At 32.5% G+C, this 26567-nt stretch overlaps 2 protein-coding genes across 2 annotated transcripts; both read right to left on the bottom strand.

The window, feature by feature from the left end:
- Window positions 1-1698: 1698 nt before the first annotated feature.
- On the bottom strand, window positions 1699-13184 carry LOC137656750 (uncharacterized). Its single transcript, XM_068391041.1, has 4 exons — window positions 12746-13184; window positions 12374-12604; window positions 10423-10478; window positions 1699-1926 (listed from the first exon to the last, which is right to left on the bottom strand). Exons 1-4 carry the CDS (start codon window positions 13182-13184, stop codon window positions 1699-1701), a joined length of 954 nt encoding a protein of 317 aa, XP_068247142.1.
- A 1753-nt stretch (window positions 13185-14937) lies between these two features.
- On the bottom strand, window positions 14938-25889 carry LOC137642979 (uncharacterized). The gene is made up of 2 exons (XM_068375841.1): window positions 25379-25889; window positions 14938-16413 (listed from the first exon to the last, which is right to left on the bottom strand). The coding sequence occupies exons 1-2, from the start codon at window positions 25577-25579 to the stop codon at window positions 16003-16005; spliced, it is 612 nt and encodes a 203-aa protein (XP_068231942.1). The 5' UTR covers window positions 25580-25889; the 3' UTR covers window positions 14938-16002.
- Between the last annotated feature and the right edge of the window lie 678 nt (window positions 25890-26567).

The following is a 26567-nucleotide window of genomic DNA, read 5'->3' as shown; positions in this document are numbered from 1 at the left end:
AAATGATTTTTTTTCGGGGGGTGGGTTGTCCAAAGAAAAGACTTTTCTTTGAAAAAAATGGCTGAAGAAAAGAAGGCAATGGTGAAACACAAGAAGCTTACACCATGTAATTTTCATATGCCTCGGTTTTTTTTTATGATAAACTCTCTTTCGCAAGTAAATGTATTCTCTGGAGACAATAATTGCCTGATTTGTCATCAGAAAGCAGTGGTGACTCAGAAGAAGAGATTCTTTTTGTGGAGAAAAGGAGGAAGGAAGAGAAGTTATTAATGTCAGCAGCATGTGCCTAGCGGCAAAATTCACCCTAGACCCTCTCCAACATATGGATTGTTCGCCTAAGGCACTGATGTCATCTTCTCCAACGGTCAGAGCTATAGTGTCCCGCACATTAACCTCACACGTACCGACCTCACATTTCATTCCTCCCCCTATTGCACCCTACAACATGCCTTCCACCTCCTTTTATGGTCCCTTGAAGATAATCTTGTTTGAGACTGAGTCTGTAATGAGCTGCATTTTCATAAATATAAAGGAAGTGAGGAGCTCGACATCGACCTACCCAGCGAATGAAAATGAAGTAGGACTTGAGCCTTAATGGAGTGGATAATCTGGACTGGCCCATGCCCATCAGAAGTGGTATGATTGATGGCCATATATGCTGCTAAACATGAATAGGGAGTGTGAGATAACTAGGTGGGAAAGGGAAAGACAGAGGAGCTGAACAACCACTTGCTCAGGAGTCAATTGACGAGGAAGACAGGGAAGTTGGTTGAACTATGGACTTCTCTCCTCCGCTGCATTGCCTTTCATTGGTATTCTAGCGCTCAAGGGAAATCTAATATAGCTCTCTTTAGTTCTGGATTTTATCCAGTTATTTTTCACAAGATATTTTTTTGTTTTCATTGCAGAGAAAACCAATATCTATGGAAGGCAACACCCTCCAGGTATGCCACCTTTGTCTCTTAATTCCTGGTTGCCCATGACCTGTAAAGGATATTGCACAGGATCTGGGCCTCGTTATCCTAATGGGGGCATTCAAAAACCATCATTGCAGGACTATTGGTCAACGAATGATCTATTGCATATGTCAGTATTCATAAGAACATTGACATGTCGGAGATTTTTGTAGATTGCAAAATACTTTCACATGAGCAATAAGGCCGAGATCACAAAAGGCAAAATTGATTGGCTCATGAAAATATATGCAATCCTCCAATACTACCCCTCGCAGTTCAGGAATGTGAACACTACTTTCAGCTGTCAGGTTATGAAGGGATGTTGCCGGGAAAGGGGAGGCATCGGTTCAAAGTGTAAAATCCTGCCAAGCCAGTGAAATATGGCATAAAGATGTACATCATTGTAGAGGATGGCAGTTGTTACATCTCCGATTTTCAGGAATATAGTTAGACTTACACTTCTACACAACACAGTTTTCTCTCTGATTGGCAATCTCCAAGGAAAGGGCTACTGTCTGTATAAGGACAATTACACTAACTCTGTAGACCTTTCCCTAGAGTTGTATGAAAGTAGTATTCATACATGTAGCACTCTCCCAGTGCACAGAGGGGGTCCCAAGGCACTGAGACTACTTACAAAAGCCAACAATCTAATAGGGTGGGATGTATTTTCAGAGGAAGAGAAACATATTTTCAATCATGTGGAAGGACATGGCCCTCATAAAACTGGTAACTAACATCCTCAATGCGGAGCTGCAAGATTATAAGAGGCACATGTGAAAGGTTGCAGTTCCGCCTTCCCAAGGCCATCTCTAACTACAATACTTTCAATGGTGATGTTGATCATTTTGATCAAATGGTCAAGTACAACCAGTTTACAAGGAATATCAGAAAATGGACCAAGACGTTTGTGATCTACCTCTTTCTGATGGCACTCTTCATTGCATTCACCTTGCACTGAATATACTATCTGGAGAGAGAAAAGAAGAGCTTCAAGAATTTAACCTCGTTCTTCACTGATGTTGTCATCCACGTACAGAGACGTCAATGCTATGTATCTGAGACAAGGTGAAATGCTTCCTACATCTCCGATGGCCAGCACTTCTAATAGTGACATGAAAGACCATCAGGATATGGCACCAGCGATAGCGGTAACATCTGGAAGGAGGAGACAATGCAGCAGCAAGAGTCCCACATGTAAGATACACACACACACACACACACACACATATATATATATATATAATTTTACGAGAAAAAATAAACATTCCTGTGCATAGAGAAAAATCTGAGTATAGTTTACAGATATAAAATAGGTACTACCAGCTACATGATGGAATAAAAGCTAATAAAAAAAAATGAGTACCAATTTAACAAAATTTGTGTTGGAACCATTACGAGAGATAGGTTTGAAAGAGTTCCTAAACAATATCAAGTAAAACTATCAGAAAAGACCAAAAATCTAATAAAGAAAAGATATGAAATGAGGGTAAAATCAGAGGGAGATGAAATGGAATTAGCAAAACTATCTAAAACGATAAACAAACTAAAAAAAAACCCAGGCATTTGTAAAAACAATCAGACCAAAATTGAGAAAACACTAAAAAAGAAAGAAGCAGAGGATTTCTGTACAATGATATACAATATAAGAGATAACTTTGCAATAGAAATAATGAGGCACCTGAGCCGGTACCAAATGTAACAGGTGGGGAAGTAAAAAAAGGTAATAAAAGCATGAAAAAAGATACGGCAGCTTGGAAAAACTTTATCATTATACTAATTTACAAAGTAGGAGACACAAAAAACTTAAAAAATTACTGCCCAATAAATTTACTCTCCATAATATACAAAATATTTTCATAGATCATATTTGAACTATAGAAAGACAGCTTGACTTTAATTAAGCAACCAAGAGAGCAGGCTGACTTTAGAAAAGGGTATTCAACAACTGACCATATCCATGTAATAAACCAGCTAATGGAAAAAGCAACAGGGTATGACAAACCAATATGTATTTCATTTATAGACAGAAAGCTTTTGATTCTGGCAAAACCTCAGCTGTAATGAAAACCCGTTCAAAGACAGGAAGTAGATGAAATAATGTTAAAACACTTGAAGGTATCTATACAGAAAGTACAGCAATCAAGACTACATAAAGATAGTGAGAAAATTCTGATCGAGAAATGCATTAGAGAGGAAGACCCCATGTCTCTTAAACCATCCACAGCATGCCTAGAAAAAGTTTTTTGATATTTAGATTGGGAAGATTTAGAAATTAATATTGATGGGGAATACATTAGCCACTTAAGATTTGCAAATAACATAGTTGTGTTAAGTGAACTATTTGAGGAAGGGCAAAAGATGATAGAAAATTTGAATAAAGAAAGCAGAAATGTAGGACTGAAAATGACTATGATTAAAACTAAGATAATGTTCAGTGAAAATGCAGAGACAACAAATAAGTTATGGGCAAACCACTATAGATTGTTAATGAATATACGTACATAGACAGTATGTGTTTGGGCAGGACACGAGATCGAAATTAAAAGAAGGATAAGCATGGTATGGAGAGCATTAGGAAAACAAAATGAGAGTATGAAAAATAAAATGCCACTTTCTCTAAAAAAAAAAAAAGTATTCAATGAGATGGTCCTACCTGTATTAACTTATTCATCAGAAACTTTGAGTCTTAATAAAGCCTTAGAACATAAGCTCGTTACAACTCAGAGCTATGGAAGGAATAATGATGGGAATAACACTTAAGAGACAGAAAAGAGCAACATGGATACGAGAGCAAACTATATTAGAGGATATATCAGAAAAAAGAAATTGACATGGGTAGGACGTATAATGATAATGACAGATAATAAATGGACAATTAAAATAACAGAATGGGTCCCTAGAGGTTGCAAAAGAAGCAGGGGGAAGAAAGATGACACGATGGATTGACGAACTAAGAAAGTTTGCGGGTTTGGACTGGCATAGAAAGAACATACACAGATACAAGTGAAAGGACATGTCTCAGGACTTTATTTTGTAGTCGATTAGTAACAGCTTATGATGATGATGATGATGATATGTATATATACATACATATATATATATATATATATATATATATATATATATATATATATATATATATATATATATGTTTGTGTGTCTGTGTGTGTGTGCGTGTACACAGTAGTACCTCACTTTGGATATGAGCAAATTGAGATAAATGCATGCAAATCTAAATTGGATATGACCATTGCATAGGCCCGTGTGTTAAAAATTTGCTCCCTATGGGCATTTTTTGTCGGTAAGTACTAAAGAGACTAACTTGAAATGCACAGAAATCAGTCTCGTGCTGTCCATACACCCCTCTTGCAGTGTTCATGCAATGTTCATATTAGTTTTCAATAATGCAATATCTCATTTGCAAGCACATTTAAAGCAAAGGAAAACTTAGTCGTCTTTTCATAGGTTCCTTATGAAAAGAGACGACCAAGTGTACAGAAAGCATGAATTAAGTGACTCAGTTTTTTTTTATAGTAAACATGGTTTACGAGAGAAAATTCCTCATATATCGTTGGAAATCCTTTCGGAAGGAGATCCTCCCTCCAACCAGAAACCTCCCCCTACCCCTCCTCCTCTGATGTCTCCCTCATGCCAGTCATGACTCACTTCAAATGTTAAATGCGAGTTAATTTGTCAGTATTTCTTTCTTATAGTTTATTGCTAAATTTTATTCATTTCTGATGTTAGGTATTACAGTTTTTACTGTAATTAATTACCTTTACAAGACCTGTAAAAAGGAGTGTTGATAGGTATCTATGGCTGTATGGAATGTATCAAGTAAATTTCAATATTTCTTATGGGGGCATTTGTTTTAAGATTCTGTACGTGCATTTTTCGTTATAAGCTAGCTCCCAGATTGAATTAATCTCGTTACCCAAGGTACTATTGTACTCGTATATATTTATATTAACATTCATTTGTATATATATATATATATATATATATATATATATATATATATATATACAGTATATATATATATATATATATATATATATATATATATATATATATATATGTGTGTGTGCGTGTTGTGTGTGTGTGCGTGTTGTGTGTGTGTGTAATTGGTAAGTTACAGAAAGTGGTGAATTAATTTATGGAATACAGTTTGGATATCTTGGCCCTAAGTGAAACACATTGCAAGGGGATTGGTGAAGAAACCTTATACAAAGGCAATACAGATATATACTCAGGAAGAATAGATGAAGTTGGAAGAGAAAGGATAGAAATGATGATGACACCAAGAACAGAAAAGGTTATAACGGAATGGAGAACTGTAAATAGATTTTTTCTTGCAAAGTTTAAATCAAAGAAGTGCAATATGAGTATTATAGTCTGCTATGCACCTACAAAGGATTTCCCTGAGGAAAGAAAGATGAATGCTATGAAGATCTGCAGAGTGTAATAAATGAGATCCCAGAGAGAGATATGAAAATTGTGATGGGTGACTTCATTGCTAAAGTTGGAAGGAATAATCAAAATAGAGAGATTGTGACGAGTGTTGAGGTTCTTGGCGAAGTTGCAAATCAAAATGGGGCACATTTTATAAATTTTTGTGCAACAAACAATCTTCTTATTGAGGGTACTCTTTTCCAGCACGAGGACATCCACAAATATACTTGGAGTTCACCGTGTGGCAATTTAAGAAAATACATAGATCACGTAGCTATTAATAAAGAGAGAAGGACGACTCTAAGAAATATAGGAAGCTATAGAGGTGCAGATATTGATACTGACCACCAGCTCCTCATTGCCAAACTAAGATTAAAACTGAAAGCACCCAACAGAAATGTAGATAGAATACCTAGGTTTGATACAACTAACCTTCTAGAAGATGAGCAGAGAGAAACCTTTAAGAGACGAAGAGCAGACAATTAATGAAGAATGGTGTGATGTTAAGAGCATATATCAGTATGCTGGTAGTGAAGTTTTGGGACATGCATTTACAAGGAGAGTACCATGGATATCAAATGATACTTAGTATACTATAAAAAGAAGACAAAGACAGAAATTGATGGTTGGAAGCTTTCAAGGAAGTAATGAAAATTACAAGGTAGAGCTTACTAAGTATTCCAGTATTGATAGTGATGTTAAAAGAAAAGCCAGGACTGACTGGAGAGAATATCTGGACAGGAAAACAGTTGAGGCTTACAAAGCTATGAATTCAGTGAGTGACTATGGTGTAAGAATTGCTCATAGAAATATTAATCAAATCCCTACAAGAAGAGGAAGCATATACCCATCAAAAAGAGAAATGGATTTGTTATAACAACAGAAGATGAAGAAAGGCAACGTTGAATGGAACACTTTGGTGAGGATATTAATAGAAGATATGAAGAGAATAATTTGATATACCTGAAGCTGTGGAATACTTTGATGTGCCTATGAATAAGTTCAGTGTGTTTGAATTCGAAGCTATCATTAAAAATCTCTAGAGATGGAAAGCCCCTGGATGTGATGGAATAACTGGCGAGATGATATCGGCCAAAAATGAAAGGACTCCAATATTACTTACAAAGGATGATGAATGGGAGCTAAGAGTGTTTGTAAAAAGGGCAAAAAAGGAGATCTGACCGATTGCAATAATTGCAAAGGCATCACACTTACTTCAGTTGTCATGAAAATATAAAGTATGCACATACTAAAGAGATTAGAGAGAAAGGTCTATGAAAAGCTGAGAGATGAACAAGCCGGATTTCAAAAAGGCAGAAGTTACACTAACCACATTTTCATTTTAGGGCATGTGGTACAGTGGTACAGCAATGTTTAGAATATAGAAATCCACTTTTGGAGGCATTTGTGAACTATGAAAAAGCCTTTGATAGTTTGCACCGGCCAATTTTGTGGAGAGTCATGCATTATTATGGAGTTCTTCTCAAATAGTAAATCTAATTAAGTCTGTTCATGAGCATAGCAAAGGCGAAGTAAATGATAATGGAGTCCTATCAAACGCATTTTCAGTGATCAGCAGAGTACTCCAAGGGAATGTGTTGTCACCTATGTTGTTTATCCTCCTCATGGATATTTTAATGCATAGAACAGTTGGGGATGGGGGAGAAGGATTGGACTGCTGATGACGCTTTCCTTATTAGCAGAACACCACAGGACTTGCAAAGCTTGCTTACCAGAATGCATGAAATATCACCTGAGGATGGGCTCAATATAAGTAGAAGAAAGATAGAGATAATGCGAATGGAATTTGCAATGGAAGGTGAAATATCATTGGAAGGAGAAAGGATTAATGGAGTGTAATCATTTAAACATTTAGGAACTATGATCTCTAATACAGGATCTTTATAATGGGATTTTAATAAAAGATTGGAAAAAGCAAATCAGGCAATGACTAGGTTAATTAAAATTTGGAAACCAAATCGACTGAAATTACATAAAAATCAGATTTATATCAGTTGAGTGAGATCGGTGTTACTGTATAGACATGAATCGTGGTACAACAATGAAACAATAAAAAACATTTTGTAGATTTGAGAACAAAGGCTTCAGAAGAAAATTTGGAGTTGAACGGTAGGACAGGATTAGAAATGAAGCTATATTAGAGATTACCCGAGTGGCATATGTGGATGAGATCAGAATGAGGTGTAGATGGAAATGGTTTGGTATGCTCTTCGCACTCCCCAAGGGAGATTAGTTCACCAAACTTTCAACTAGGTTCCACAAGACAATAGAAGAGCTGGGAGAGGAAAGCCTACATGGATGAGAACTATAAAGCGTAAAGTAAGAGATAATGAAGGAGAAGTATTGATTTAAAAGCTGAAGATGGAGACGACTGTCAATATCTAACCGTGGCCCTTTGCGTCAATATGCGTGGGAGATGACGATGATAATGATTTATACTCATATATATTATATTGATATGTATGCACACACATATGCACACACACACACACACACACATATATATATATATATATATATATATATATATATATATATATATATATATATGATATATAAAACGTATATATATTGATATGTATGCACACACAAACACACACACACACACACATATATATATATATATATATATATATATATATATATATATGTATATATATAAATCGTATATAATATATTGATATGTATGCACACACAAACACACACACACACACATATATATATATATATATATATATATATATATATATATATATATATATATATATATATATATATATATATATATATATGTATATATATATATATATATATATATATATATATATATATATGTATATATATATATATATATATATGTATATATATATATATATATATATATATATATATATATATATATATATATAAGAAGTTTGTATAATTTAGGTTTTCTGTCTTTCAAGAAAGTTTTCACGAAGACTTTCAAAATGACTAGGGTGAAGTGAATATTCGTCCGATATTTGACCTATATACACTTGCGTTTTTTTTTTTTCCTTTTGTTCCTCTTGACGTCAGTTGATCTAACTAGAATTTACCCGGGAATTTTTCTTCAAGCATTAAAGAACTGAACGTTTTAGTAGAGAAAATAGAGTCCCGATATGGACAGAAAGTGTATGTTGAGTGAAATACTAGTTATTGTGATGTAAAGTTAATGAAAAGGCCCGAAGTAAGAAATTATGGCCACTCTTCTTCATAAGAGATGATATATTTGCTTGTTTATTCCAATTTACCATAAAATATTCGGAAAACGAATAGGAGAAAGTTAAAATGTTTATATATTAAGGGGTAAAGGGAGACTATTTTCATCCCTACTTGTTTTATGTTTGTTAAAGTGTGTGTGTTCTTTAAGCACTGTAAATTTTAGTTTCTGTACTCCCACCTGTTACCATAATGACGTGAAATTCTTATCAAGATTATTGACGAGATAAGCTAATCTCCACATCATATATCCTCTATGATGTGTTTCTATGTGCTCGTCTATTATCTTTTTACTCTCTTGCTGTGATCCTTATGCATTCCTTATTTCACTTATGCTGTGATTTGTCTCTTTATACTCTGCTGTAATCATCTACTACTTTTACTATCAAATACAAATAGGAATCAACATTTCTTCTGAATTTCATATTAACATTCCTTGATCCATCTTCTTGGCTCCCAATTACCGTGATATTTTTGATCTTGCTAACATTAATCTTTAACTTTCTTCTACCACATACGCTTTTAAAAATTTTCTTAAGTATCCGTAGCTTATATATCGTGTACAATGTCAGCCATTTCACTCTCCATTCTAAACTTTGCCATACTCTCAAATTTTCACCAATAGCTGTCCTTCTCTTTGACCTTTTTTCCCACATTTAACCAAAGAAATATTATAAAAAGAAAAAAAAATGAGACAGCATATCCTTATTTCAGACTAGCATTTTGTCTTATTTCTGCATATCAAATGTTATAGCTTTCAACAAAATTTAGTAATCTGTACGCCATATGTTTTTTATGTGATTTTTTCCTTTGTTTAAAAATTCCCATATAACTTTATCATTGTGAATTGAAATCTCTTTCCCTCTCTCTGATATACCTTACACATCCTGGTCAGCCTGTCAATTTCATCATCATTACTTTGGTTTGTTATTGTTTGTGCCTTCCCATCATTTTGATTGACGTTATGCTACTTCACAAGTTTCATCCAATTTGGATTTACCATCTGCTTATCTTCTATTATTTATTTTCAACAAGTACTTAAAATAATGTTTACTTCTGTGGAATGCTGGATAATTTCCAGATACCATCTGTAGATCTGGAAACCATATTAATTAACCTCTCTGATATACCGCATAGTTTTTCCAGTGCGCTCTTTTTTCATACGTTTTTTATTTTTTTTAATGTCTACATGATCTCATCTGCTAAAATTCTCAATCTTTATCCTATCATGAATTTCTCTTATACATTTTCCGATGTTCTCATATTAACAAGCATCCAAACTGATCCAGTGACCCCATATTCATAACTCGATATCTGCAAGTCCTATTTTTTTCCCCCCATTTACTCCCTGTAATAGACTCACTTCTATCTTATGAAATCTACCTTTCGTAATTAATATATTTTACCTTTGTGCTTAGGATTATTTTTATCAAACTATTATGAATGACCTATTATCCTTATTAAATTTTCTCCATTTCTCACCATTACAAATATTAACATATTTTGCCGTACTCTTTCCCTCGTTATTTTTATCTTATTTTAGTATTCTTGTCAGCATTCTTTTTAAAACAAAAGTACTATAATACAAGTAGACCTTAAACGGCTACCCGATCATTTTGAGTGATATTTTTTTCTTTAACGTAACTGAGCATACATAGTCATTGCCTTTAAAAAAGCCAAATATAGATTCTGATTTCCACTTGAATTTTCTCTCACAACAACCCTCCATCTCTGGACTATACGGACTTACCATCACCCCATCTTTCTTATCTTCTGTTTCACCCTCGGACATCCTTTTCGACATATCTGCAATCATATATTTCCTTTTTTATGTAAAGTCTGTATTGTTGTGAGCTTTTTGTGTAGGTGTGTGCAGTGGCAAATGTAGTTTTTTTTTATTCTATAGTAGCCATTGCATTATGTTTTTTTCAATGTTATTACCTTTTCAAATTTATTAGATTGTCTTATGCATTATCAAAATATTTTAGATTTTTTACTTTTATTCCTAATCAACTTGGTTTCATCATCTGTGGAGTCTGGGCTATATACACATAATGCTCGTAGAAACATGGAATGTTTCCATTATTTTCTGTATTTGTAGTTAATTCAGTATTGCATCGAGGCCATCAAGTAAATCTTAAGTTGTATGTACACCTGAACCATACGTAGCACGTGGCATGGATTCAATTTTCTTTGTATTTTAAAAATTACATATATAAATTGCCTAAAACAGAAAATAAAGGATTCTCCTTGGCCCTAAAAAATTGAAAGTAATATTAACGTAGAAATGAAGCTTAACTTTTACTAATATTTTGTTAAATTCTAATAATGCATCCGCATGGAATGGTTTGTCCAACTGTCTCCTGTTCAACTTCTTAAATAAAAATCATAAGTCATCAATAAATGCTTTGGGTGAACAATGACACTATATTCAAACTGATAAACTTAGATTTATACTTACTTCCACTCCCAGGTAGGCTTTTAGCCTGTCAGTGGAATCAGTTGTCTTCTCCACTCAATTCTGTTTTCAAAAATCCCCTCTCTTCTCAACTGTTCAATTGCTGGCATGTTGTGCTTTGTCTGAAACTCTTCAATTCCATCCCTCCAGAGTTTACGTGGTCTACCTCTTGATCTCCTCCTACCAGGTGTCCATTCCCATCTCCTCCTTGCTATTCTATTTCCATTCATTCTCATTAAATATCCCAGCCATCTCAACTGTCCCTTCTCAGTCTTGTTTAACATAGGAGATACTCCTACCATCCTTTTAACGCCTACATTTCTTATTCTATCTCTTCTCGTTTTGTGCATTATTGTTCTCAGGCTTTTCATCTCTGAAGCTTGGACTCTGCTCCTGTCTTTGTTTGTTATTGTCCTGCTCTCTGATCCATATGTCATTATTGGTGTTAGTAATCCTTCAAATATGGTTTTCTTTAATTCTTTTGGTACATCTGTATCGCTCATAATTGGATAGAGCGCTCGAGAGCATTTATTATATTTCTTTATTCGTTCAGTAATTTCTTTTTTTTTCTTGTTGCCCTTGTCTGTAAACATACATCTTACATACTTGAATGCGTTGGTGTTCTTAATTACTGTATTTCTTATTATGATGTTCGTTGGAGCTTCTTGTTGTTTGGTGATTGTTAATATTTTGGTTTTTCATTATTCATCATCAGTCCGGATTCTGTTGAACAATCGTTCAAGGCTATCAATGCTCTTTCCAGTTCTTCCCGATCATATGTCCAGAAAGCTATATCATCAGCAAAAATCATGATGTCTCCCGAGATATTTATTCTTTCCTTAAAACTTCTTATATCTACATCTATATATGCAATGAACAAGAATGGGGAAAGAACGCTTCCCTGCTTAACACCTGTTGTTACTCTAAACCAATTTTCATTCTTGTATCCAGTCCTTACATTATTTATACATGGTTCGTACGTGCTCTTTATTCCAGCTCCCCATCTACCGTCGAGTCCATAAACCTCCCTAAGCACCTCTATAATTTGTTCCTAAAACAGAGTCAAATGCCTTTTCCAAATCAATAAATGCTATATACTGTGGCCTATTGTGTTCTCACGATTTTTCAATAACAAGTCTCAAGGTGAATATGAGATCTGATGTACTTCTGTCCTTTCTCTATCCATGCTGTTCTTTGCTTATCTGAGGTTCAATGATGTGTCGTGCCCTTTTTTCTAAAATACTCTCATAAAGTTTTGCTGCATGATATATGAGCGTTATACCTCTATAATTCTCGCTTTTGCCTGAATCACCTTTATCTTTATAAAAGGATACAGAAATATGTTTTCCCCTGTCTTCAGTAACCGTGCTCTCTAACCAGAATGACAAAGAGAGGTCATATAATATCTGTTTTGCTGGGTCCCCTCCCTCCTTGAATAATTCAATTGGCATATTATCATACCCTGGGCTGATCTCTTTCAAAGAATTTTCAAACTCAAGATAAGTAATCACATCCTCCCTTTTTTCTCTGTCAAATTGAAAGATAAATTCTTCTCCATTTCCTTCTGTAGTTACATTTAGTAAACTATTGAAATAAGTTGTCCATTATTCATTACGTTTTGTAGCGGTGCCAATAATGTTTCCATTTTCATCCTTTAAATTATATTGTTTTTTTTTATTATCTTTCCTGAATGATTTTGCAACTGCAAAGATCTTATTTTTCCTGAGATCATCCCTCAATTCGCCTCCTAGTTTAATCCATGTATTTATCCGTGATCTTCTCTTAATCTCTTCTGATTGATTCCTAGAAGACACATATTCTTCTCTAGTCTGTTGGTTCCTTTCTTTCATCCATTTCCTGTGCTTTTTATTCTCCATCTTTATTTCACCTTTTACTTCGTCGTTCCACCAAATTGTACGTCTTTTCCTATTACCTCCAACAAACCTACAGCCAAGTTCCTTTTCCCCTACATCCAAGGCACTCTCCTTTAGTCCTTTCCAATCTCGCTGCTCCAGGTGCTGCAACCTCCCTGTAAACTTGTTTTGAAATCTCATTTTGATATCTGGGTCTTTCAAGGATTCTGTTTTTATCCTTTTTCTCAACTCTGTTTTCTCTGTTCTTACGAAAGGAATGTAAATTTTTCCTATGACCAGTCTATGATCTGAATCAAGGGAGACTCCTGGCAATACTTTAACATCTACAAGCCTCTTATCTGATTTAACAACATAATCAATTACTGATTTTCTATCAAACTGCCCTGTGGTTTGATTCCATCTATAAAATATTTGTGTGAGTCCTAGTGTTTAAAGAATTCATTCATAATCTTTAGATGATTTCTTATTCAGAAATCTATTAGATTTTCTCCTTCAACGTTTCTTGTTTCCTCTCCAAATGGGCTTATTACACTCTCTATCCCTCTTCTCTCACAGCCAACCCGTGCATTAAAATCTCCTAGAAATAGATTGATGACTTCTGGTTTTCCACCCAAATGTAATTCTAAAAGTTCCATAAACGTATCTTTTTCCTCTTCTGTGTGGCTTTGTTGTGGTGCATAAATCTGAAAGACATTATAATTTGTGTTCTTAATTCTAAATGTGCAACAAATCTTTCGCTGATTAATTGTAGTTTTTGTATATATGGGGCAAGTCTGGGTCCTACGATCATAGCAACACCATGTTTTCTGATTCCTGCATCTACTCCACGATAAATCAGTACTTTATCCTGTGTAATAACTTTAGAAGTACTAATCAGTTGGCTAAGAATATCAACAAGGTATTCTACCAAATTTTATGAAACAATGAAAAGAGCTGGCAATTGAATTTTTTTTTTTTTTTTTTTTTTTTTTGTAATTTAGAGTCCAAAAAACTTCGAAAAAGTTGCTAATGTCACTCGAGGGATGTTTATTAAGTTTTTTATTTCCTCTTCGTAATTCTTGATTTAAGAAGAATATTCACATCATGGGATTTTTATTGAAATTCTTGAAAGGGTTTTTTATAATACACACGCACACACATACATATAGGTAAATAAATAGATGAATAAACATATAGATAATGTGTATGTTTGTCTGTGGTGCCTGTAAACTAGTTTTAGTTTCTTCATTGGTAATATTGATGAGCCTAAATAAATCTTTCCGCACTCATCAAATCTTGGTATTTGCTTGGAAATAAACGTAAATTCCTCAAGTTTTACGGGGACTTCTACCCTCTTCTGGATATACAAGAAAACCGATCTTGCTTATCTTGCTTTGTAAAGAGTGGGATTGTTTTTCTTTTGTCTGCAATAGTGATACTTGTAACACTTGTAGTTTCTTGAGTTTTGATCATGCATAACCGGGATACACTGCTGCCCTTGGCCGTCTTAGTTTTGATCATTAAACAGCCGCACAAAAACTAGTATCACTGACATTCTTATTTGATGTTGCAAACTGTCAGTGTAAGGCACGTAAAAACATTTTCTGATATATATTATACATTCTTAATGATTTATAAGTATGTGCATATAGTGATATATACCATAGTAGTTTACACCTCAAGGAAAGATATTAATTTTAATGCAATATTTCCTGTATTTAATGAATCTTTGTCTCATGTTTTATTGGATCTGTCTCAACCTACACAGCATAAAAAGATTGAACGCCTAGTAATGCTGTGATAAGTCTTTAATAAAAATCACCGTCTTTAACTGCCCTCATAAAACTCTTGAAATTAACCGGTATTCTGATGATTTTCTTTTCATTTTCATGAAAAAGGAAAAATATATGATAGGACAGTGAAAAAATGCACTGACTATCTACAGTTTATTAAACTTTCTGCAAACATACTAACATAAGTTCATAAATAATCAGGTAATACACTAATGAAACAATAAATATCAACCACATAATGCATCTGCACTTTATCACAGTCTAGTTGTGTCAATAAAGACAAGGAGGATATCCACCATAGCTCAACATCATTGTTTCATCTTTTATATTAAATTTCCTATTCGCTGTGCACCATATCCTTGAGGGTTCTTCCCCTTCCATGTAATGCTTATGGCTTATTTTTACCTTTCCGGATTTCATAATAATTTTCTCCTAATACAGTTCAATGTAAAAGACAGAATAAGCGGGAGCGTTGGTAGTGTGTGTGTGTGTGTGTGTGTGTGTATGTGCGTGTGTGTTTGTGTTTTTTTTTAATGAATGTCTATATATATAATTTTTAATTCTAACTCTGCCTGCACCAGAGATTTTTCCAAATGAAATGTGAATAAGAAATATTAAGATGTTGACATATTGTGTTCCACAAGGAGGCCATTACATGTAAAATTGGCTGGGTTAACATTAAGAGTCCAGTAACTAACAATAGATGAACATGCAGAAGAAATTAATAATTGCAAGCGCTGTATGTATAGCTAAAGTGTTTCCAGCTTCTATATACACTATACAGTTAAGCCAGCATGAAACTGGAATACCAATAAATGTTTCGACACAATACTTTGGCATGATATTACAATAGTGTTTTGTTCACATATGTTTTGTATGAAGATAGATTAAAAGGGTGTTTCCTAAATGTATCAAAAAAGTCCTTATCAACGATATGTAAAGTTTCCCAAGTTTACGCAGCCGCTGTATGCTCAGTGAGTGACACATGCTATATATCACTAGTTTGGTAACTGTTACAAGTAATCAGACATTTAAGCCTATCCTCATTGTTTGATTTCAAATGAGACTGAAGTGTACGGTAAGAAGCCTTAGCATTACAGCTGTTTTGTAACCTTATCTCTTGGTTAATTTTTACACAGTAAAAGAAAGTAAGGTATATTCAAGTTAAGGCTACTCTTCCGCGTGATGTTATCATCTCAGTACTCGGAAAAGTTTGCTGCAAATATTTACAGGTCAACTGGATTCACAACATTCTCAAGTATTTTAGAGTACAAATTTTCTTTTTTCATCCTGCGCTTTTTATCTTCAAGGGAAGGTCTTGGCTCAGAGCTGCCACATGCTGCTGCTGGATAAACCGTTGAACTACCAGAAGATGGAGAGCAAGGCTCCAGTTCGGAAACCAGGGAGGCTCTCTGCATCCCTCTGTGGTCTTCATTGGATATTGTAAAGACAGGTAAAATATGTGGGTTCTTTTCTAGTTCTGAACTGAAAGGAATGTCTACAGAACAACTCCCAGCAGCAGCTTTTGAGGCTAAGGAAGTGTTGGTGTCTCCAGAAGTCTTGACGTCAGGGTAAAGCGTGTAGTAGGAAGGAGGATCAGATTTGGTGATATCTTCATAACAGGGAAGGGCATCAACCTGCAAATATAAGAAAAAGAAATCAATGAAAATCGATGCATATAAAAGGCGCTACCCTTTAAAAGTAAGCTAAATTCTTAACGGCCAGTTTTTTATCAGCGATGTTTATACAATATGCGTACATAGATATCTGATGTGTAAATAAATTATGATATAACACAAACACACATATATATATATATATATATATATATATATATATATATATATATATATATATATATATATATATGTATATATACATTTATATATATGTATATAAATTAATATATCTATGAATATATATATGCATATATATGTATATAAATATATATATATACATATATATATATGTATAATATATATATATACATATGTATATACATATATATATATATATATATATATATATATATAATAAACATGTGTATATATCTATATATACATATATATGTATATGCATAATAAACATATGTATGTAAGTCATATATCTATATATACATACATATATATATATATATATATATATATATATATATATATACATATATTTGCATATATATCTGTATATATAGCCTATATTTGTAGAGAGAGAGCATATACAACGTGTGTTTGTGTGTTAGCGTTCCAATTGCATGTAGGTATTGTGTACAGGGCTTATGGACGAAAGTCTACTTGTAATATATAATATATATATATATATATATATATATATATATATATATATTTATATATGTATAGATATATTATATATATAAATATATATAAATATATGTGTGTGTAATATATATATATATATATATATATATATATATATATATATATATATATATGTATATACCTACAAAGCTGGTCTAATGTAGAGTGCATACAGGAGTTTATTCATGATTTTATTTATACTTTAATTTGTGGATCGAAGAGCTGAATAGCCAGCCCGTAAAATGAGTTCCTCTCGTTTAGATGTAAGTTTTGTGTGTAAATTACATAAGACTTTTGTTGTTAATTTCATTGTATTCTTCATTCAAGTCAGTACATGTAAATTTATGTTATTTTTAAGAAAAAACTTTTTATTTCACGTATTTTTGTTACAAAGTATTACATAAACTGCTTTAAGAGTGATATATGACCATACGAGATATAAACAAGGGTTTATGTAATTTTCTTTTATATTTCTATGAGGTAGTGCGTGTATGTGAAAAAATACGTAATTTTTATTTTGCCATGTGCTTTGGAAGGATCACGAGAATCCTAGTGTTAGATTGTACCTTTTTTTTTCATTTCTGAGAAAGGTGGGTGGGCGTAGTTGGCTGAGAGTGTTGCCGTCAACAGGGTTGGTTCTCCTGTTCGATACGTGATAGTTGATAACTCTGACGCCCTTAGCCCAACTACCACGCTTCCAGATCTATTTAGATATTTCTGGAAGTATCTAAGTTGCATATATACAACGACCCCAGGGATGCATAGATCAGATAGCCATATCCCCCTCTCTCTCTCACACACGCCTCTCAGTGTATTGTTTTAAAAGTGTTCAGTGAAATCTCAAAGTTTTGGTGTGACAGGATTTTGTAAACATAGTGAGTATTTATAAAAATTCTCTTAGAGTTTTTGCAACTGGCCCTGTATTAACGTAAAAGGTATTTGTATCGTATATGGTTAACTATATTCATTGAGTGTTGTAACTAATTAAATAGTGTGTAAAATTTAATTTCAAGTGAAACAAGTGATTGTATAATTTTCATAAGTATTATTTCTTTTGTCTTAGTCTAAGGTTTTATTCAAATTTAATATTTCGAGTCAAGTGATTATATAATTTTCAGAGTATAAACATTTCTTTTGTCTTAGTCTAAGGTTTATTCAGATTTAATGTTACGAGTCGAGTGATTTTATAATTTTCAGAATGTAACAATTTTATCTTAATCTAAGTTTTGCTCAAACTTAATATTTAGAGCGATTTATTTTTTTATGTCCTTTCTTTCAAAGTGTTGTAATTTCTATAGAATATATTTCTTTTGTAAAGAGTGTATTATTTCAATCACCAATGTTTACTTCATACTCGCTCGTATCCTGTTAAAGAATTGTAGTAGGAGGTGGTTTTAAAATAAATCTGAAGAATAATTACCAAATTTAGTTTTAGTGTACTTAAGAGACCTTTGGATATTCAGTGTTTTATTCATTGCTGTCTGGAAGTTATATAACTGTCTTAGAGCTCGGGTATCAATATTTTCAAGCGTGACAGATTTAATGTAAAAACAAACAGGTGAGTCTGGAACTCGAGTGGCTGTATAGCTTGCCATTCGTGATATATGTGATATTATATTTTGGTTCTGAGACACAGGACTATCTTATATATATATATATATATATATATATATATATATATATATATGTATGTATATATATATTTATATATGTATATATATGTATATATATGTATATATATATATAAATATATATATGTATACCGTCTATATATGTATATATACATATATATATATATATATATATATATATATATATGCATATAATTATATATACATATACATATGCATATACATATATATACGGTACCTTATTGATTTATAACCCAATATGTAATTCCGAAGTAAATTTAAGTTTCTGTAAAATGTCTAGTTAATTAGAAGTAGAATAATATGATAGTGCCCTTGAAAGGAAGAGCAATGTAAGGGATTACTGGTGTTTGCCTGCTTCGACGAAGCTCATTATAACTGATATTTCAGCAATGATGTGTATATATGCAAACTTAAACAATATATACTGTATGTATAATGCGTATATATATATATATATATATATATATATATATATATATATATATATATATATATATATATATATATGTATATATGTATATATATATATATATATATATATATATATATATATAATGTGTATATGTATATATATGTATTCATGTAAGTATAGATAACATATGTATATATATATATATATATATATATATATATATATATATATATATTATATATATATATTATGATAAATTTTTTGCACATTTAAACGTGTTTTTTCATATTTCAAATAAGCCATATATATTAATACATTAAAGTCTGGATTCTCTTAACGAGCTCTGGATCAGAGCCCCAGGCGGAATCACCCAAAGACTATAATATCAGACCGGCCAGGATTTGAACCCTGGTCCAGGATATCTGTATGCCAGTGACCACGTTTAAATGTGCAAAAAATTATCATTAATCAAATGCCAAGTCCTAAACCTACCAATTAGCTACGATGGTGAAGATGGGTTGATTTCAATTCTAAGTACAGAAAACCTGAATTTGACAGGTATACAGTATGTACAGAAGAATTGTCATTGACTTTTATCTTTCTTCGTGGCTGAGTGGTATGGACACTGGCATACAGATATCCTGGACCAGGGTTCAAATCCCGGCCGGTCTGATATTATAGTCTTTGGGTGATTCCGCCTGGGGCTCTGATCCCGAGGTCGTTAAGAGAATGCAGACTTTAATGTATTAATATATATGGCTTATTTGAATATATATATATATATATATATATATATATATATATATATATATATATATATATATATACTGTATATAAGAAAACTATATGTTACTAACACAAGTGACTTTAATAGATGAAAATATTAAACAAAAATGACATTTGATATTGAGTTCAACCTTGGGAATATATAACCACTGGAAATTCTTTCATGATAAATGCCTCTGAATGAGCAAGGACTCAAGCCTATGCCTATGCGTCGAAACAATGCCAGCAAGATAGATATACAGTAAGTTAATTTCAAGTATATATATTGTATTCATTCGACATGAAAATGTACTGTGGTCTTGAAATGAACTTATACCTCTTGCGATGGCTCGTTTGGTATAGTCTACTGCTGGCCTTGTTTCGACTCAGATGCTTGAGTTCGAGTCTTTGTCCAGTCAGAAGCAGTTTTCATAAAAGAATATCTAATGGATATATATTCCCAAGGTTTAATTCGAAATTAAATGCCATTAGAGATTGATACCTTCACACACACAAACACACACACATCTATATATATATATATATATATATATATATATATATATATATATATATATATATATATATATATATATATTTATATATATCATGCTTCTGTATTTTCTATAACGCCATGTTTAAATGATTTTATTTTGAACGTACGCAACATTCTGTATTCAATACAAGATCATGATACCAAAATATAGGAAGCAGCTTCAGAATATTCCATATAAATTTCTTTATGAATGGCCGAGGTATTCTCCGGATATTTCACTGTAATGTTGTAGTGTCATTTAACATTCAAGATAATAAAAAACGTAGAGAATTAATTATTTCATGTATGGTTATTAAAACAGATATTTAGTCCTCCTAATATTTTAAAATACTCAAAATTCTTTTGATGATAAGTGATCATTGTAATGCTGTGGATTTGAAGGAGACGTTTAAAGCCCCGCCATTTAAAGGTCAATGTCCTATATAAGCAGCGAGGATGAGTAATTTGGCGAATATCTGGCGTAATTATAAGAATAGATTCTACTACGGCTAATTTTAAGAGAAAAGTACGTATCTTATTATAGTGATAATAACGGAGACAACTTGGAGTATTTTTCATGGTTTGCATACTAGAAAATACCTTTTAGAAGTTACATGGCGTATGAAAAGATTGTTAAGACACCGATACCAATGGAAGAGAAATAAATATTTTTCAATGTCAATAAAGTAAAAATGCGGCTTACAAAGAATAGAAAGGAATGCAAATATAGGGGCTAGTACGAGTGCTAACATGACTAATCATTGCCAAAAGATATATGTCGAAATGTTAAGAAGGTTAAGGTAGGTGAAATGAGGTATGCAGAAGTGTAAGAAAGATTAATGTATATGCGAGGAGATCTGTAGAAGTGTAGTAAAATATAACATAGGTAAAAGGATGTATTAAAGTATTTGAGATGAGTCGTCGCTTGAGAAGATTGGATTGCTATCTTGGCCTTTATGCATTATAACAGACAATTTAAATTTACCACATGAAGCTTTATTCGCACCGCAAATTACTTCCTATGCCATATTCTCAGCATTCTCCACATTGCATCGTTGCCAGTATTGGTAAAATACGTATTTACTTCCGAGGGAGGAGTGGAAATCATTGAAATGATTTAATGATGGTGTGAAAGAGTCATTGGGAAGGAAGAGCTAGAAAATTCAAGCACTAGAGTCCGTGTAACATATAGGTGAAATGCGAGGTATGTGCATGGGATTCGTTGCAGTTCTAATGCGTTTTCTGTGTAGGTTTAAGAAGTGAATCATGTTGTGAAAGATTTTTACACATAGAGGGCTCATTCAAGGTTCAACATTAATAATTTGGCTGGGGCATGTTGATTTTTGCCTGTTAGGGGAAAGGGCCTAATATTATATATATATATATATATATATATATATATATATATATATATATATGTATATATATATATATATATATATATATATATATATATATATATATATATATATATATATATATATATATATATATACTGTATAAATGAAATATAAATACTGGGAGAGGAGAATCTTTAGGAATAAATGATAGGAAAAAAATGTTCAGTATGTTGTGAATGATACTGCAACAGGTGAACTGACTTCACCATAATATTTTTATTATAATTCTTGTTTTGAAGCCTTCTGTAAGGGCAGACCATAGCAGAACTGTCTCAATAGTTGGATGATATAAATTTCACTTATACAACTCTTGTTACAGGAGCTGTTATAAAATACGAGAATATTACTGCAAAATTAAGCTTGTAATTCATGGGGAGGGCGCTTTTGCTCATCTTTATGATGGAATAAGATGACAAGGACTTGAAGAAAGTCGAAGAAAAGAAAATGAGACGTGGTGGCAATGATTGTTTGCCGCGAGACGTCAGTTAGAAGTAATGTCATAACTTTTCAACAAGCGAGCTCTTCCCGGTTGTCTCCTAGTCATTGTTTTGCTGTGGTATCTCAGCTGTGGACGGATATTGTAATTGTGGATTTTGCGATTTTACAGTATTGCGTAAATTATGCATCTAGTTTTCAATTTACAAGAAAAATTCGAATTGCGTCGTTTAGATTGTCAAAATGATGCGTTAGTAAATTAATATCGTAATTATCTTTGTCGTCATCAACAAGGTAATTTATTTAACACTAAATCAACCGGAAGAAAACATCAATAACCATATATAAATTTTGTAGAACATTCCATATATATACAGTTTGAAGCCTATTTAACTGCAAATTTTATTTTTTAATTAAATACATTATATAGTGCTAAAATATTATCGAATTCATCACGCTGAGATCAGATACTGCAAAGTTCTAATTGGTCTTAGCCTCTTATTATGAACCATAGTTCATATGTATTGTAAAGCCAATGGAACAGCAACCTAAAATATTTATTTAGGCCAGGCTTAAATGAAAATAGCAAACCACTTTTTAAGAAGTGGAAAATTTCCATATCCAATTATCATTCACAGTATCGACATTAAACCTATCAATAAATGGCAACAGGATGAAAATTTATTTATATTAGTGATAGGGATTCTGCAAAGATAAACCAACAATTTTAAAGTTCCACTCAGTTAAATCGACTGCAGTTCAATGCTGTTATGCGTCATCAATCCTTGCGTTAGATGGTAGGACTGAGAAAATCCAGAAATCATGTAACGCCTTGCATTGTTTTAGAGTTACAAAGCAGTACTAAGAAATATATGCAATGTTGTTGTTTTCTAATTCATTTGTTATATTAGTGTCAAATGACAGTGTTTATAATTTGGATTAGAATTTAGGAAATAATTCATCATTAAGTAAATTAATCTCCAAACTTTTAAGACAAGATATACAATAGGTCTACTCTATTATTAATCACCCAAAACAAATATTAAAAAAGCAATCAAACCATCTTTAATCAATAAATGAAGTGATAATTAAGAAGATCATCAGGATCTTAATCCTCCTCAGAAAAGAAAAAGATATCTTAGGAATACAATTAAATGGGCACGAAATTACTTTTTAAAAGGAATAATAGGTTTTGAGTTAATAATTTTATTACTGCAACCGTGCAGTGAACAGTCTGTGAAGTTGTTTCAAAGCATAATTGACGTGCTTTTTAGAATATATTGTTAATTTTGCCTACACGAAGGCCAATGAGACTGAAAACTCGATGATACTAATAGGGCCAGAAGGGAGAAGAAAAAAGAGAATGTTTAATTGAAATTAGAAGCATTGTGCTGAATTTTTATGATGCAAGAATGTAAGTCGTGCTCAAAACCCTGCAGATATATTTTTGTTCATACAATATAGTATGCGTTTAAGATGTGTGTGTATATATATATATATATATATATATATATATATATATATATATATATATATGTATATATATATTATATATATATATATATTTATATATACACTGTATATATGTATATATATTTGTATTTATATTTATATATATACATATATATATATATATATATTTATATTTATATATATATATATATATATATATATATATATATATATATATATATATATATATATATATATATATATATATATATATATACATGTGTGTATATATATACATATATATAAATATATATATATATATAGATATATATATATATATATATATATATATATATATATATATATATATATATATATATATAAATATATATATATATATATATATATATATAATATTTATATATTTATATATATATAAACAGCAACACCTGCAACCGTCTCTACTCCACTGCAGGACAAAGGCCTCAGACATATTAGTCATGTCTGCGGTTTGGCTATTTTCATCACCACGCTGGCCACAGCGGATTGGTGATGATGAGAGACTCTAGTCTGGTGGCTCACAGCTTACCTTGACTAATATAGTTTTGCTGATCATGTGATGTACAAACCCCTTCACCTTGTTAAGCCCCCCCCCCTCCCCCCCCTCAGAAAGGAATAAAAAGCATTCATTACATGTGTCAGTATTTCAGTGTATGAATGAGGGTATGCAATATAAGAGGTATATCAATATGTGTTCAGACATGGTTTGTGTATGTAGAAGAGAAAGCAAGCGTAGAAATGCAAATGACTTTTGTAAATTACGGAAATAATTAGGTCTAAATTTGTATGATTTTTTTGAGGAAATTGGTATTTTTACATAATGTAAAAAAATGGCTAAGGATATAATGTTTTGGGGAATCACAAAACAATCTGTCGTATAAAAGTACCCGTGTATTGCATTTACTGTAAATAGAATTTCGCCTTTGGAACCTATTATTTGAGTAAGAATAGGTATTCGTCACGAACTGGTTATTTTAATATAGCATCATTCTTAACAAATTCACATTAACATATCTCGTTGGGTAAACATTCCGTGTTTTGTAATATCCTTAATCATGATTTGAGGTAAATCCCAATGAATTGTCTGGTTTTTCTTTCCTTTTATTTTATGCTGCTCATATAAGGGCAGAGATACTATTCTAACATTCTCAAACCGATGGAATATTGAGACAAGAATGATCTCATGAAAGTTTCTGTTATTACAGAAATTGAATAATTTGTTTGTTTCCTGTATGTTCCCAAGCCTTTAAGATGTGTATCTGGCGTATTTATTAAAAAATATCATGTACCTATAATATTTTATTGTCATTTCTTGAAATTATATTTTCTCGAAAAAAACAAATTAAAAATTTTCAATGTTTATAAATTTCCACATGAAAATTATATTTCTTCTTAGTAGGTACGAGTTATAAAAACATTAATTTTATAACTAGTGAAATCGAAGTACTGACAGAAACCTGTTCCTGTTACGTAGTTAAGAGATGCGCGCATAGGGAAGACGAGATACGCTTTCGAAAAACATGTTTGCATTCCTGAAGTAAGATGAAAACTAAAACATATTTAAATTTGAACTTACCTCCTCCTCTGAAGAAGACGGGCTGATCGTTGTGAATATGCGGCACCAAACGTGTGAGCTGATAAACAATAGATAGATGAAGGCCAGCAGAAGTCCCGTCGCTAGGTCAATGATTTTAAATTGTGTCAGTACTACGATAGTGATTGTCACTGGAGCAATCCCCGCAACCATCATGAGTAACGCGCTTTTCCATTTTTCCATTACGAATAAAGTATGAGATGAAATACTGTAAAAATCACTAAACAAAACTCTACTGAAAGCAGCAATGGTTTTCACTTGCGACACATAAAGAAGAAAGTCGGCGATCACGTGACACGAAATCAACTGTGGTTCATATTCAAAGCCTTGTAGGAGCACTAAAGTGAAGTTGAGAGGTGGGGCAACTGTGACTCGCAGACTCGGTCAAGTCCAGGCAGGTGTGTTCTGTGAGGTCACGAGAATTGTATTAAGAGAAGTAGGATCCACGAGGGAGGCTGTACCATCGCCTGGGCCACTGGGTAGAAGCAGTTGGGTTGCACAAGAGCTGAGCAAAACCTGTTCCCGGCAACCTATCGTCACTGGAAAGCGATGGGCGGGAAAGTTATTTTCTAACATTCTTGCACGAGATTCTCGAGTCTTTATCGTAAAGTTTTCTTTAGAAATTTATTTTTACAGTTTATAAAGTAAAATTATGTTTAAAGTAATATCAATTAAAAAATTGGTTTTGGAAAATCAATATAAAGTAAAACATAAGTCTTCAGTTATTGAAAACAGTTTCTTTCTTGTGAAAAGCAGTTGTACCAACCAAAGGTATTGCCGGGTAACTTCCCGTTGGACAAACAAGCATACGTATGATCGGCGTGAACATAATACGTAAGCTTCCTTAACTTAGAATATTCTTCAAAATCAAGTACCTGCTATAGCAAAGACATTTTAAATCCTGTAATGCAAGTAATGACGATGATTACGAGCAGTTTAAGTTTTACTTCCATAACAATAATCATAACAATATGACGTTGTTGAGGATCATCTTCAGTTCTAGAGTTTGGTATGTAAGTCGAGACATCGAAAAAAACAGTAGCATACGTTTCAGACAGAATATCCATTTGTACGTATGGTACGTTTAGCGTTTCCTAAAACAAAGCGAGGAAGATGCGTCATGATTAAATAGGAAAATACTTTCTCTCTTGTGTTTTACCCGGTTCATATA

The sequence above is a fragment of the Palaemon carinicauda genome, chromosome 1, assembly GCF_036898095.1.
Source record: "Palaemon carinicauda isolate YSFRI2023 chromosome 1, ASM3689809v2, whole genome shotgun sequence".
NCBI classification, from domain to species: Eukaryota; Metazoa; Arthropoda; class Malacostraca; order Decapoda; family Palaemonidae; genus Palaemon; species Palaemon carinicauda.
This window is presented reverse-complemented; position numbering and strand designations above follow the sequence as displayed.